A 16,448-nucleotide genomic window follows, 5' to 3' on the forward strand; every position below is an offset into this window, starting at 1 on the left:
GCGGGATCGTCTTTAGATTATGCGCCCACCAGGACCAATGCTTCTACTTGGTATAAAACGGGGACTTAGCATGAACCCTTAGAGTTTAAGTACTGATTTACTATCTATTTGTCGTTACCCACTTGATTACACGTTAAATCTCGAAATCTAAATGCAGACGAAATTTATCCACGTTCAAATTTATTCATTTATTTGCATAATATTTATCGGAAAATAATTAAAAGAAAATATTGTGAGGCTTGATCATATAACGCGAGATGTATGTTTGATGTTGCAGAAAGTGTTACATGAACGACGTGAATTATGTTAGTTCAAGTAGAAGAAATAGATCTTTATATTTGTTATATCTAGATCGCGGATATTTTTGGAAATCTATATTCTTACGAACATAAGTAAAAAACTGAAAACACGTACTAAATCTTATAACAACTACTTTACCTTGAACGCTTTATATATTTTTGCATATTCTCTACGTTTTGCTAAGTTTAAATATCTGCAATTTACTTATGATTATTAGCTTCTATAAACAAGAAACAAGTATCGCATTCCCAGAAAAGATGAAAAAACTCTGTTAAATTTATCTCGCGCGTTATATGGGTGTTTTTATTGTCTATACTCTATAAACACTGCTACAACATTTTATTAACGCTAACTTCATCATTAGGCAGAGTAATTTCTTTATTAACCTTTAGTATTTATTAACCCTACATAAAAATAAAAGAAAGAACCCCGTCGCCAATAATATTAACAAATTCGATAAAGACGATAAGAACCACAATAATCTAGACAAAGGTCTATGATAACATGATTTTATCAACAGTATAAACCTATAAATTAATTTTTTCAGCCAATTCCACACAGCGCAAATAACATTAAGCAACTTTCTAGACGCAGATCGAAAGAGAAACATTTGGTAAAAGAACGACGAACAGTTCTGTTAACGAAGACGGTGTGATCTCTGTTTCAGAAAGTCGGCTGCGACCTGCGAGTCGGCAGCAACAAGAACACGGACCCGTGCGGCGTGTGCGGCGGAAACGGGTCGAGCTGCCAATCGCGATACTCCTGGAGTTTGGAATCGATATCCGCCTGCTCGAAATCATGCGGCGGAGGTGAGTGGTTGGTTACGAAGTTCATTCGGTTGAAGCACTTACAATTAGTTCACCGGGAGGTAGTCCATTTACATCGACGCTGGGAGCAATGAATTCTAATGAACTTTGAACCCGCGAATCGTCCAACGTTCCTCGGTACTTTTGCCGAAATTAATAACGGCTACTTACACCGGTTGATTTCTCCCTGCTATCGTAACGTTACGCTCTGCATTCAAATTGCTGTCCTCCTTGAACGTTGGACACTCGAAGAGTTCCCTTCCTCGTTGTTTCGTCAAAGAACAGGAGAAATGTACAATAGTTGGCGAAAATCTTTAAATACTTGCCGTAGAAGACTTTATTTTGAACCATATGTGTGCTGTCTATGTATTACGTAGAATATTCTGAGATAGCTAAACTTGTAGAACAAAGATCATCGAAACGATACTCGTTCAATGAAACCTCATCTTTCATGGACGCTTGAAAAGTCTCTTTATGAAAATATACGAGACCAAATTTAGTCGAATGCAGAGCAAAATTTTGTCACGAACGATAAATCTCTATTTCAGAAACGTAGTGGAATCCTCTTTAAATCTTTATACTATTTTCCACTTTACGAAAACGGTACCGTCGATGTAATTTAAAATGATCGTTTTAAACGTCCCATCTCGCAAACGAAAAAATTCATGGAAGAGCAAGAAAAAATGAAACATATAAATGCAATCCTCTAAGCTATCCTCGTCTGCAGGAATCTCTAAAACATTTAAATAATTAATTACCCAGTATATCAATAAATATTAACGTTCAGTGATATTATATATTTAGAATGGCTATTCACGTTGTATGCTAACTTTTTACTAAGTATATTGTTTGCGATGAATATCTTGTAATTTCTATATTCAGATTCGTCTCAAATTTTATAGTACTTATAAAATTTCAAAATTACACATGTTTCACAGAACATAGAAGTTATCAGTGTTGAAATATTTTCGTGAACCAACGTATAATTCTCTATAATTCTCAGCCTTGCAATTGCTGCTCAACATTCTTACTCCAGTTTTATTTCCCAAGATAACTGCGAACAAGACTATCACGAAGCAGATAAGATGACGATATTTTCGAAAAACGTTCCTTCTGCAAGTTATCATTCTTCAGTCACAAGTTGAAATACGATTTCCGTTTTCCGTCAGGTTTCAAGATCGCAATGGCGGTGTGCAAGACGATCGGCCCGGACGAAAACGTGGTAGACGACAGCTATTGCGATCCGGACAACAAGCCAGAGAAGACCCTGATGCCGTGCAACACGCACCCCTGCACTGCAAAGTGAGTACCTTTCCCGACGTCTGGTGTACGTGTCCGTGTCAAAGAACGTTAAACCGATGCCGCGGATTTTCGTATCGAGGCGAAGCGTGTGGCTTCAAATGCGCATACACGGACAAGTACAAAGAGTATTTGACAGATTGTTCGCGGATTTTTCCACGAGTCATGGATGGAGTGCTTGTACGCGCTCGCGGTAGAAAAACCAGTTCCATCGGGGGCGATGTCAATCCTCCACATCTAGATTTCTATTCATTTCTCTTCTACCAATGTCGCCGAGAAAAGAAACTCGATCTGATATTTCTATTCCAGAAATCAATGACTTTAGCTGAGGGCTGAGGTATTTGAGACGTTGGTGACTCAACTTTTTCCGTTCATTCTCTTCGGAATATAGGATTTAGGACGCAGAATTTGTAATATAAGACGTTCCAGGTTTTCTCAAACTTTGTCCGAATGTTCTATGGGGATAAGAAAAAGATGTTATATGAACATAGAGCGTTTGAGGATTTGTTAAAAGGTTACAACGAAAATAGAAAATAGAACGATATCGAAGGCAGCAATGTTGTTCAAATTTACGTCGTTTTTTACGTGTGAATGACTTTGAGAAACATTGCATCAGACGAATATTATCACATATAGTGAATTACTACTTTATAAAATATAATAATAAATTCAATTTTCTATATAATTGTTTTCGGTGGAAACAAGGAACATTTAAAAGTGGAGTCTGCTTTATATATATATATATATATTTCTTATCTCTATTATAACACTAAAATAAAGCTTGAAATAAAATGAAATCTTATAATAAATTTATATTGCAAAATCGTAAGTGTGCCAATACTTTACGACTATTTTAAAATGATTTCATGATTCATATTTGGTATATTTAAACTTTAGAGTGGACAGTTATGTTCTACAAAAAAAAAAAAAAAAAAAAAATTAAATAGAGAATCATATTTTTTACAGATTTAGAAAGAATTTTATATGAAAATTGAGGCCGTACCGATACTTCCATTTGGCGCTATATATTGCGTTTTGTGACGGATTTAATATATTATACATTAGTGAGAACTTACGTCCAACAGATGAAAAATAGAAATTCGCGATTTTTCGAATCGCTGCGAGTCCAAGTAACCTGTACGTTGGACTGAAACCTAGGATCAGAAACTTCATTAAAGCTTTTCTAATCGGCGGGACCCCGGGGTTCGAGATTGAGCGTTTCGGTTTTACGAGCAGACCAGGGAATGTTTGACTCGGGGAGCACGTTCGCGCAGCTGCTCGAAATTCTCGTATTTTCCACGTGCTATTCGTGAAATCGGAACTCCCACTTTTGGGATTAACGCCGGCCAATCTTCCTCTCTGACCAATTTCCTCGCCGTAGCCGCGGACAAAGCAAGCAAGCAGTCCCGATTATTGTTAGACAAGCCGTATCGGTGGTGGTTCTGTACGTGTGCAACGCGTGCACCGAGCAACCAACGCGCAGAAATGGATATGGTAGCCGTGTAGACTTGCAATACCCGGGCTTGGAAACGATGGGCCGGAGCTTTCAGGCGGACTGAACGGCCATTAGTCGACGGACGTAGCGGGAAAGAGCAAAAGCCCGGCGGGCCTCTTTCTGAAAGAGACTTGGAAAAACAAGCCCCCAGTACCTTTCACCGACGGAGACAAACCCCTTGTTCTACCTCCGCGTCGAAAACACCGATTGCGAACACTTTGGCTAGAATCGCTCGTTGAATATCGAAACGGCTACATATACATATCTATAGCTACCTTCTTGCAAGCCACGTTGTACAAGTGTTCAGAATAAAGCCTTTCTCGAATATCGTCGAATATTCCGCTGTTTACGGTGTTTCACGTTTTATATTTACGTCAAGGTAGTTTTTTGAAAGTTATTCCTTCTACGTTGCCTGTATATTGTACTATGTACATTATCCTGTATATGTGCAACATAATGAAAACATCGGGTTTGGCAAATATACAGAATGTACAGAATATAAAATGTATTCGTATGAATTCGCGTACATAAGATTTAGTCAGAGATAACAATTGGATAAAAACAAGATAGAGATGAGAACACAATCTTATCTATTCTTTAATATAGAACATTTCGTTTTAGAGAATACGTCTGGAATAAATATTCAGCTTTCAAGTTGCTCCATCGAAGTTTCAATAAAAAGACTGATAGTTCTAGAAAATATGCTCATTTACTTACTAGACAATTAACACGTGCATACATTGGTTAGTGAATTACTATAGTATAGTGAATCGATATATTCGCTATAACAATATAATCATAAAGAATGTCTATGCATCGTTAGAATCTTATAAGTTTGGTCCATCTTCATTAACCAATATAAAAAATAACTTTGAAGAAGTACATCTCGACTATCTTTCCGTTTATACTATCTTTCCGTGCAATATATTCTCCATTTTAGAACACACATTTATATGATATCCGATATCTGCCCATATCCTTCATTTTACATTGCACGCATTTTTCACGTCTTTTTTTCCGTTTTTTAACGTAACGTCGATTCGCATATCGTGGTCGAAGAAACACAGACGAACAGCCTGTAGGAAGTAGAATACTCCGACTGTCGAACAAACAATTCGTCCGGCGATATGGCTGTTTTTCCTGCGAGCCAACGGCTCGCGTCGACATAAAGCGCGCTTCTTCCTCCGGAGATCGCGATCAAAACCGTCGTAAGTGTAACTCCGCGAAACGATCTGCCAGCTATAAAGTACCAACTAGTCGGGACCATCGTCGGATCTGGGGTTAGGTTCCATGCTCCTGAAAAAGTTATTTAAAGGAATTGCTCGACTTTTATGCGAATCTCCCCACGGTTGTACAAACGACTCCCCGTTCCACTCGATGATGGTTGTTGTATCGCGTTCTCTTCTACGATACGACCCGACACAAGGAAGAAACGAGACAATTTATTTTCTAGAACCCTGGTATTTACCTGTTCCAGTGTGTGCTTTTCCTCTTACCTTGCTGTCGTAATTCAGAAATTCGTTGCGATTTATTGATAACTGTAGAAGTTTCTACAATCCGAAATTCAAAAAATTACGAGACATAGAAAACTCCTTTGGAGAAATTTTCGTTGAGACGTATTTGACTGATACTAAACGACTTTGGATTTTTACGCGAATTTAAGGTTTTATGGGCACAATTAAAAAAAAGAATAGAACATAGAGATTCGTTTTACCTATTACAAATTATAACTTTGTTCTTTAGTACTTTACTTCGGATATTTTAAACACTTTTGTATATCATATATGTATCCTGTGCATCTTTGCATCTTTTTTCTCATAAATGCATAAAGAGGATAGACATTATATATTAATGAAAAATTATGGAAAAAGAATTGTTACAGTTTAGGTCATATTTCGGAATGAATTTCACCAGGGAAAGTATAACGATTGCAATGTCCGAATTCGGTACCCTTTAAACGACGCATGGAACAAAAGAGAAATTTATTTCTCTGATTCATAACACGGACGTCCAGGGGGAAGCTGAAACTGTTCGCGATAAAGCGTAACGATCAGACGGGATAACGAGAAGAGAAAGGGAAGGCGAACGTCCCGAAGATATTTTTTCGAAGACACAATCTTAGTTCTTGGAACGATACGGCCTGTTCTTTGTCTGGATAAAGGAAACGGAGGATAAAAAGGAGGCGCTTTAAAGCTTGTTCCCGATGAGAATCATTCTCCAGACTGGCAGACACTACTTCGGCTACCAAGTACAAAAAACTCGCCGCGAACCATTTTTACCGGATATAAAATATAGCATGTAGTTGAAACGTGCACAGTCTTTCCCTTTGTGATCGAAAGTATAACTCGACGTGCAACTTAAGTTTGTTACCTTGTTGCCGATCGACGTCCATCTCACTTTCTCTCTCTCTCTCTCTCTCTCTCTCTCTCTCTTTCCATTTCGTTAGCCAGGTAGACAATTAATATTAAACATCTGAAAAATTCAATTCAAGAAATAACGATGGTATTTGTAAAATACAAAGTATCTTTTTTTTAATAAAAAGTAAAACATCCTCGTATAGTCGACGGTTTAAGATTTTTCTATTCTATCTATCTACGTACATCGGCATGAAAGAGAATCAATTATTACGTCCGTTAGATTTATCCCAATTTTAGTGTGAAATTCATTGTACTTGAATAAAAAATATCGCCGTAATACGACGCCTATTTTCATTGAAATTTCAAGAACAGAATATAACAAAGCTGACTGTAGCACAGTATTTGAAGAAAAATACGTTGTCATCCCATAAATGGAAACGAATTTTTTCGCCTCTGACGCCACAATATTTCTCGTTTCAAGCGTGAATTCGCACTCGCGCGTTTCAAAACGGCCAACTCGTCTCAGAGGGAAACGGAAAGGGTGCTTTTTACTCGCTTCAGTCGTGCGTGGCGAAGCGTCGCGAAACGAACCTTTCCCTAATGCTCCAGAAATTTGTCCGGATTTAGCCTTGTACCACGGTCGTTTCGTTTTATTTCGCCTCGATTTCCAGAGCAAAGACACGCAAAGTGTCAAGAACACAGAACGTTCGCTGAAGCTAAATTATGAAAATTTTCGTCAAGTCGTCCCCGGGTCGCTGTTTAACGTTATTATATGCAGCCAGACCAGAGCAAACTTCGCCACTTGGATGATGCACGTAGCCAAGAACTACGGTTAATGCTGCACCAACCAGAATCTCGAGTGGCTCGGGTTACTTGAACTACCGTTTAACTTTCCACAAGAGGCGAATCACGCAACTGATTCGCGCCACATTTTCCTCTTTAACGTTGTTCGACCTTATGAAGATGCTTCACGAACACCAGCAAATACCAGCTAAGATAATTGATCGATTTAGTACGGTGTTTTGTTCGTACGCAATACATGCACTAGCTGACAAAAGCATTTGTACAATTACGACAGAAAATTTATGTTGGTAAGATTTGAAACCAATCTGAAAATGTATAGAAGAGTTACATAATACTTATTGCAAATACATATATTTGGTGTAAAATTAGTATTATAGCCTGACTGTTTCATTGCTAACAATGACAATTGACTGTTTAAATAGCTATATGGCCTTTGTAAAGTGTATTAGTTGTAATTTGTAATTGATGCATAAAAATTTGTACAATCGTAAAGATCTCGCTTAAATCAACTAACTCAAGTATAAACCTTTGAAATGTTTCATAATCGCTTCAAAGCAAAAAATAACTTACAGTTACCGTCTTAGGATTCCATCGAACGTCTCTCGAGTAGAGTAAAATGCGTTCGATAAAGTGGCTCATGAAATAATGTCACGATCCGTCGTAATTGGACCATGAATAATTTAACGAACGTCGTTGTTCGTTAATCGTTGCGATATTTGTGTTGCGAAAACGAAGGAACGTAACGATTGATCGTGAATTCGAGGATGAAAAATCAAAACGGGGAGGGCCGATAGCAACGTTAACGGCCACAACGGTTAATAAATCACTGTGTGGAGTGGGCCTCGTCAACATTAAATTGGTGCTAATTGGCCAGGCCGAGAATTTAGTTTAATTCGATTCAGCCAGGCCGGGCAAGTGGTCGACGTTTCAGCTATCCCCCAGGAGAACCGGGATTTCTAAACCGCTGCCTACCCGCAACTGTGTATTAAGCCACTGAATACTTCAGCGGCTATTATTCTATGTCGTGCTAGGGATACAGGCCCAATTAAATTCCATTAAGCGTTTTCCGGAACATTTGACGATTAATCTCACGATCCGGCTACTAACATCGATCGACCAGAATCGTGTACAGAGTCTGGCTATATAATCTGTGCAGGCTAAGAGAGGGGTAATTAAACATGGTGGTTGATGGTTTCGTGTTATAGGCACAGGGAATACGTGAACACGTATTGTGTTTTGGTTTAGAGAAAATTATCAAGATGTTCAATTAAAGAGATAGTTTAAATTAAAAAAAAAAAAGATAAGTTTCTACCACCGAGCAGAAATAAGGAAGAAAGATCTATAATTAGGATTAAAAAATTTGTGAAATTTTGTTTTCAATGTTGCTGGTATATTGTATCTGTGGCAGAAAGTTCTAAAAGATAAATATGACCTGATGAAAACAAAATAGGAATAAATAATTATGTTTCGGTCTTAAGAAAAATAAACGCTAATTCTCTCAAAGGCACTTACGTAGTTTTAGTGATCGTAACAGAAAGATAGTCCTAGTGTTAGTGCAATACATTCAAGATCAAGGGATCCATAAGATAGAGTATGTCACGCCTCGTTCCATTAGCTAATAACTCATCGTGAAAACTCGTCAACAGATCTGGTATTATCAGTAAACTGCGCATGTTTATGCATTTATTGGGAATTCGAAGGTATAAAAATCTACAAACAAGATTTACTTAACTTTCGTTTCATTTGGTATATTTATGAAACTATGGATTTGCATAAACACGCACAAATCTAATTATCAATTAGTCTTTCAGTTGCATTTAAAAAAGTTATTCGAATAGAAAAATAAACCATAAAATAAGGATTATAAAGAGTAAAATAATCTATGATTTTAGGGATAAATAAAAAGTAAATAACATCTACCAAAACAATCAACATGTTAAAATGCAAGATTTATTAAATGTAAAAACGTTATCGATCACTGGTGACGATCTTGTCAAGATAGAGTCGCGAACGTGTTAATATGTTTCATTTAGCCCTTGTAATAAATAGAAGCTAAAAAACTTGGAAAGGAATTGGAACATTTTTATCAGATGGTACACGTACTATGGAACATTTACTTTCTTGGAATTACAGTGGCTTTTATGCTCAAACAACGACAGAGAAAATAACCGCCAAGCTAGGTGGACGTATCGGGACCAGCTTACACGTATTACAACGAGAGCAACGCAGCTCGTCGCGTATCGAGCAAAACTTTCATGTTAGCGACGATCGATGGATTCGTCTGGCGACTCGCGAACACTTTTGCCTCGAAAACACGCGATGTAGCGGAAATTGAAAAAGTCCACGGCGATTAGCGTTCCTTCAGTTACATTTTTCCGGCTTCTATCGACTATCATTTCTCGAATCAAGTAATGCTTCCTTTCGTCAAAAGTTTATTAAATCGTATCTTGAACGATTCACTAAAATGAAACTATCTATAGTAAACTACAATAAAAATAACTTTGCAGATTCAAAAGTATTTACTTGTTATTGTTTACTGTTGTGTCAGTTTGTTAATTTCAAATTACAGCATGTTCGATATCGATCGGTTATTCTCTGAAAATATCTACCTCCAATCGGCAAATTCACCGAACGTGTCGAAAGTAACTTCGACGAGGAAAAAGCTTTCATCGCAGACGTAGCCAGCAATTAACTTGGTGTTGTAAATATCGATCTTCGATCGATGGTGCTCTCATCTCGGATTTGTACGCAAGCTGTTTCAACGATGAGCATCGCGGGATCTGATTGCGGTATCGAAGATGACTTCCGGTTGAACGAAAACCTCGTCGAAGGGAAAGCCCTCCATTTTAATTCAGCTATTGAATCTTTTTTCAAGCGGTTTCGAAGCGCTCGCGGAAACTATGCAATTCGAATCGCGAATTTTTTCTATCAAAGATACTTTGAAGAAACCTCTTTCCATAAAATCGATATTCTTAATATTCTTAATATTCGTCAGAAGAAACAGCAATATGATGCTTTGATCTTACATATGAACGTGGAACGTTATGCATGTAACAGGCCTACATTTCTACTATACAGTTACTAGACTGGCGTTTCAATTGATTCTTTTTACGTTTCTAGATGGGTAGCCGGCGAGTGGAGCGTGTGCAGCGCCAGTTGCGGAGGCGGATCGAGGACCAGAACAATTTTCTGTACCGAGGAAAACGGCAATGAGACTACGAAGGTAAAAAAGAACTGGGATAAAGATAATTTAAATACGCGGAATTCTTTTATATTAAATCCCCGGGGTTTTCGCTTGGATATCCCCCGTTTCTTTCCACGGGAAACACACTATAGCGAACGTTCTCCAGACTAACGTCAGAAGAAGCGAAACGGAACGAAAACGTCGCCAGGCGAAAGAAAGATCGATCAGATTTTATTTTCATTGTATTATACGTAACCGCGTAACCGAAATTCTATTCGATTTCTCGGGAAAGTTGAACGTTTTCCGGGTTTAGTCGCGTCTAGTCCGCGGGATTTATGTTTACGAAATATACTTCGCAAGTACGATCGGGGCCGTGCCAACGATAACGATAATCTAATCGAAATTTCGCTCCACTTTATCGTTGGAATTTCCCGTTGCTGCATCGACTCCTTTTACGGCTCGTAATTCCTCGTTTCGCGCCGATCTCGCTAATATAAATCTCAGGCTTGACACCCGACACAAATATAATTGATAATTTCATTCGTCTTTGAGACTTTACGACAGTGTTCGCAACACGATCTTTGCTAGAACTGTCACAGAGATACATGCCTATCCATCCATCCGTCTGTCCATTCTGGTGCCTATGACAACCTGGCAAAACCCACGAACCCTAACCTAGTTCGGTTCGTTTAAACTGCAAGGGCCGTTCGCGGTTCTCTGTCAACCACCGTAAAATCCTCTCATCCGAGGCTCGACAAGAGCAGCCGGGGAGCACACGTACACGTTGAAAATACGTATGGTTAGACACGACGTATCGTGTACCACGAGGATTTGCATCTTCTTCTATGCTGATCCCACTGTGTCATACCTGAGCAATGAGTAGATGATTCTCTTAGCGGTAATATGGAACATAATAGGTGCGATAAGAGCACGTAGAATATCCAATTATCCAGATAATATAGTTTGATAAACATTAGAATTACTGAAGAATCATGACGGTCGTGTCTTGTTATAATGTTAATGAAATTCCAAAGTGCTTTTTTTTTTAACACACACGATACATTCATAAAAGATTTCTAGAAGCGTTTAAATACTTTCGTATTCGCGAGATATTGTATATTTGCAAATCTACAAAGTTTCTATAACAAGTTACAAATTTTGTCCACAAAATAATTTCGTATCAAATATTTGATATAAAAGAATGTTGCCAGAAAAATTATATCTTTTTTTACACATTGAATCGGATAAAAGATTTAAGTCATTATTGTTGCAGCTGCCTGACCACAAGTGTAGCAGCACGCACAAGCCCCGTAACCAAGAAACTTGCAATACCATCTCTTGTCCCATGTGGGAGACGAATAAATGGAGCGAGGTGAGTACAAGACAATCTCAGGTACCGGAACGGCGACCCTCGCGCGCGAACATGCCGTGAACATGCAAAACGAGTAGGAGGAGTGATATCGGTGCAGACAGACCAAAGTCATTCGCATGATGGTGGAATTTAGGGCTCGACGAGATGCCACGAGGAAAGCAGTATTTATTACCACCTAGTGTGACGGTCTTTCGACCTACAGGGGGTTGCGCCACAGCAGTATTTATTACCAACGTCAAGATGACTCCTCTACTAGAGAACGGTTTCTAAATCGGCCGAGTTATAAACTCATTTCTCATCTTTGTTTCCTATACAACGAACGATCTTTTTTCCTCTCCTTATCGGAATTCTAAATTGTTTCGCGCAAAACTCCGTTCTCGACGAAAGACGAGTTTGGAAACGTGTCAAGTAGCGAATTGATTAATTCTGCTTTGATGCGAGTGCAAAAATTTGATATACGAAAATTAATTATTATTTAATAGGAAAGTCCATTTTCTGCAAAATGTAGTTTCGAATGAAAAAGATTTCTCTTTACACCATCGACTTGTTTTTGCATATAGAATAATCATGCGTCTTGTCACGCTATACATACATATCTATATTCAAAGATCATTCAAAGATCATTGTTACATCAGGAGCATAACACGATTTTAATCGAAGCTATAAAACGCGTGCAATTTCGCGTCGAATAAACACGGGGGAATAATTTCTATCTGGCAGAGTTAACGTCGTTATGCGAGTTAGACGGACCTTTTGTCTCTTAAAAGGACGTTAACGGGCTTCGTGGATGAAGCAGACGAACGTGTAACCTTTCTCTATCTGGTTATATCTGTCTATTCGTATCAGGAAATCCGATTTCCTCCGGGAACAGTAAACAGGTCGGGCTGATTGTTGCAAAGGGAAATGAAACTCGTTCTGCAATTTGCTTTGTGCGAGCCAGATGTTTTGTTATCGCGTTTCACTGCGAGTTAACGTTAGCCCAAGCAGCCGCGGGAATGCAATTTTATTTTTCTTCCCTTTGATTGGTTCAAAATTTTGAACCATGTCAGTCGAATCTTTTAAACAAAAAAGAAACGTTTGCTATCCTTTATCCTTTATATAAGGAATACTTTGTACTGTAAGTACATATATGTAAGAACATATATGATGAACTTTTAAGATCGATTATACTGATATGAATCGTAATTACATGACTGTGTAAATACATTTAGTGTCGCTAAGAGAAATTTAACTCAGCCAAGAAAACTCTTTTACCAGTCGTATGTCTATTCTTAGCCATCAAAACCATTCTGATCGTATCCCGATCAATACAATATGCATATCTGAGTCGCACAATGCAGTCGCAAAAGATTAATCGAAACATCTATATGGAGGCTTTCGCAAACATCCGTGACACGACTTCTCTGGTGAAAAAAATTGTAGCACTCAAACCGAAAACATCGTGGACGACAATAGCGAGAAAAGGTAACGCAACAAAATTAGTGGATCGAGGGGCCATCGTTCAAAGTTATTTAGAACTTTCTCTTGTCCGCCTAGAATGAATGACGAAATGAGCCACGAAACAGTTTTCTTCCTCCCAGTAATTTTATATCCGGTTCTGCCCTTCTGTGGTCGGAAAACACTTAATTTGCTCAAACATTTTTGCCTCTTTCCCCGTTCCCTTTCTGTTCTAACGACATTAACGCCTCGGTAAAGCGTTTCGGCGTCACAGCCAGCCAAGTCCAAAGAACTTCTTGTCTGATCTCACGCGCGCCAGAAATTCGCTGAAATCGGATTTTCTCGAAACCGAAGGAACTCGACCGAGCATAACAGCTACCGTGGATCCACCAATAACCCACGGGAAAGGCGACAGGTTTGAACGCGTAGAAATGGAAGCAAACGAGGGTAAATTTTCACCTTCACGACGCAACCATTCGAAGCGTCTGAGCTTCCCTTCGCGAGAAATGCGTAGCCTGGTTGCACTTACTTCGTCCTCCATCCCTTCTTCCAAGTGTATCTACACGAATTTCTCCCTTTACCTCGCGATTCACCCTCTTTCCTGTCGTATCTACCTCCCTGATGCTCTTTCGGCACTCTTTGAGGATGTTCCAGACCGCATCATCCACCGACATCAAACAGAACGATTTAGTCGTCAAATAACCTTCTTCTTGTCCCCTCGATTCGCTCCTCTCTGGGTTATCTGCAGCCCCACTTCGCTCACACTCGCGTATCGCCCTTTCGAGTATTCGAGCAAAAAGACGGACACGCCTTTTTCCTACGATGCTCGTGGCTGGTCCGTGTCGTAAGAACAAAAAATGCGTAGTCGTGGAGCACCGTTTCCAGATCCAATAGAAAAACGAAGGGATGAAACATGAATATAGGAGGCAAAAAACAAGGGCGAAGAAGAGGGTAGAAAGTGTTTTCAATAAAATGAAATGCTCTATCTGTTGCGATCGCGGGAAACGAAACGAAACACGATATAAATGAAACACACAGGGATTCCTCGTGTGCATCCCTGACAAAATATTTCAAGTCATACCGTGGGCTACGAGTAATTCAATTTCACTACGTACCTCTATATACCATGTCGGAGAACATGGAATTTTAATAAAAGTAAATAGAAAAGGGAACAACTGTACGAGAAACAAAAAAGAAAAAAGAAGAAATATTCGGCAGCGATTTTGCGGAACATTTAACGAGACATTTCACATGGGTTGAAAGGCAAGAAGCCAGGAACGAGCAGAAGACAAACGGAGGGGAAGAAAAAAAATAGCGGCGCGATAAGAGGTTCGAGAGGAGAGGCGGAAGAAAGTGGGAAAGGCGCGTGAAGAAGAGGGTAAAAGGGTGCATTCTCGTGGAAAATGCCTCGCGTTGCTCCACGAATTCATCGCTGCCGATTGCATTCGTGGTGGACTCATACGTGCACGTGCTGTGTCACACGCATACGATGACACCCCTATACATGCATACAAGCGCAAGTACAAATCGATTCGAGACACAGCATCAATAGGCTCGCCGCCAAGTGCGTCGCCGTTGCAGCTTTGCTGCAAAGCATGCACCACGGGTCCATGACTTTGCTAGAAGGTTTCCACGGAATTCGTACGCGCTTACCGCGTAATAAATGCGATTCAGATACAGAGAGTATACATTGTAGAAGGTTCGAACGACGACCCAGTGGCGCCTAAGGGAGTTTCAGGACTCGTTTTGGCACGATACTCGATGACCGACTCTCTTCCCTCCCATTCCTTTCATGCTGTACCCTGTTCTATAGTCACAACCATTTCTTGCGTTGGTCGAACAACTGTGTGTCCTGAAAAGCGCGATATCTGCTGGAAGCATTCCAGGCATTTGGTTTCGAGGACATCCGATTTCATGCGTTTATGGAAATTTAAGTCCCGCTTTCCCGACCTCTTGGATTTCATTCCGATTTCTGTTTCAGCTCGATGCATTGAAAACTTTTCCTACATTGTCGCTGTTATATACGAGCATACGATAATTGTGAAACTTGGAATTCAACTTCGTAGCTCGTCTAGCAATTTCCCTAGTTGGCTACGATCGCCATGGAGATCGTCGTTCAATATCTAGAGAAATGTGCAGCGAATTAACACAAGCCGATGCCATTTATCGTTAGTAAAGCCCAGATGTTCGTGCATTTAAAATTTTTAAGGGAAAACCGCGGAATATAGTTATGTTGTAGTACAGAGAAACACGCAAGTATAGCACTCAAAATATAGCGCTCGTTATGATATTTAGTAAGTGAAACAGGTTTCTGAGCAGGTGTTCATGCATAAATATCCGCAGTCCATTTACTAAGCACAACTTTCAATCACAATTCACAAAACTCCTCTGTTTTTGATAGGACAACCTGGTTAGAGAGAAATATCATCGGAAATGTGAACGGTATAAGATCGTTCCGGTGGAGAAGAAATTAAAGTAACTTCGCTATGTAACTTCACGCGGGAGACCGTTTCGTTTATATTCAGAAACAAACTGGAAACGCTGAAGAAAGTTCTGGGAACAATAAAATTTTACAACATCGTATCTCAGACTGCCAGGCGCGAAACAAGGGAAGCAACCGTTCTCGAATGGAACGGCCTGAGCAGAAAAGTGACTCACTTCGCGTGCTCCCAGTGTTGGCTGATGCAACCTCGAGCAGCAAGAATAAAACTGCAATAAGAGGTGCAAAGAGACGCAACAATAAGGGACAACTTGTACGAGAGAAGGTCGCGTTGCCTGCTTTCTGTTCTCTATCTTTCTCTATTTCCTCTCCTTGCTCGCAGAGAACGAGCAAAACTTTTCATCTGGTACACGCGAAGTGGGAAAAATCAACGGAATTCCCAGCGGAATCCGCCAAGCGAAGTTATGCTTTATTCATGAGGGCCGCTAAATGCACTCGCGCATCCCAGATACGTATTTATTACTGTTACTCCTCGATACGTAAAAAGCACGTCGGTATTTCGCGAATCGTGCGGACTCATAATGGCGGCGGGTGGTGACAACGAAACGTTTTCACTTCGGAATATTTCAAGATCCGCGTCTCCTATAGAAATGAAGGAGCGCAATGGGAACGGCACAAAGGAAGGAAAAAATTCTCGGCTGCAAATTGAAAGTTAAATTTCGTTTCCTCTCCTCGTTTCTTCAACTCGGAGATTACCGATTCGTGTCTCTTCTAGTCCCTATCCTTCGTCAATAGAGCACATATATATTCACGTATATGAAAATAACAATGAGAAGAACGTTTTTATATACATTTTTATGGATTTTTTGATTTCTGACACTCTTTTATCACCCTATTATCGAAAATTAAAACAACATGTTAGGTACGAAGATGTAATCGTTATGTGAAGTTTTG

General features: G+C 39.5%; 1 protein-coding gene across 1 annotated transcript in view; it reads left to right on the forward strand.

Annotated features, from left to right (window-relative positions):
- LOC126869672 (protein madd-4) overlaps positions 1 to 16,448 on the forward strand; it is a 251,061-nt gene that overhangs the window by 218,809 nt on the left and 15,804 nt on the right. Inside the window, exons 7-10 of the mRNA XM_050626515.1 lie at positions 968 to 1,109; positions 2,276 to 2,408; positions 10,182 to 10,284; positions 11,519 to 11,617. Coding sequence (XP_050482472.1) covers positions 968 to 1,109; positions 2,276 to 2,408; positions 10,182 to 10,284; positions 11,519 to 11,617 — 477 coding nt within the window. The remainder of the gene's footprint in view (positions 1 to 967; positions 1,110 to 2,275; positions 2,409 to 10,181; positions 10,285 to 11,518; positions 11,618 to 16,448) is intronic.

This window comes from Bombus huntii, chromosome 9 (assembly GCF_024542735.1).
Source record: "Bombus huntii isolate Logan2020A chromosome 9, iyBomHunt1.1, whole genome shotgun sequence".
Taxonomy (NCBI): domain Eukaryota; kingdom Metazoa; phylum Arthropoda; class Insecta; order Hymenoptera; family Apidae; genus Bombus; species Bombus huntii.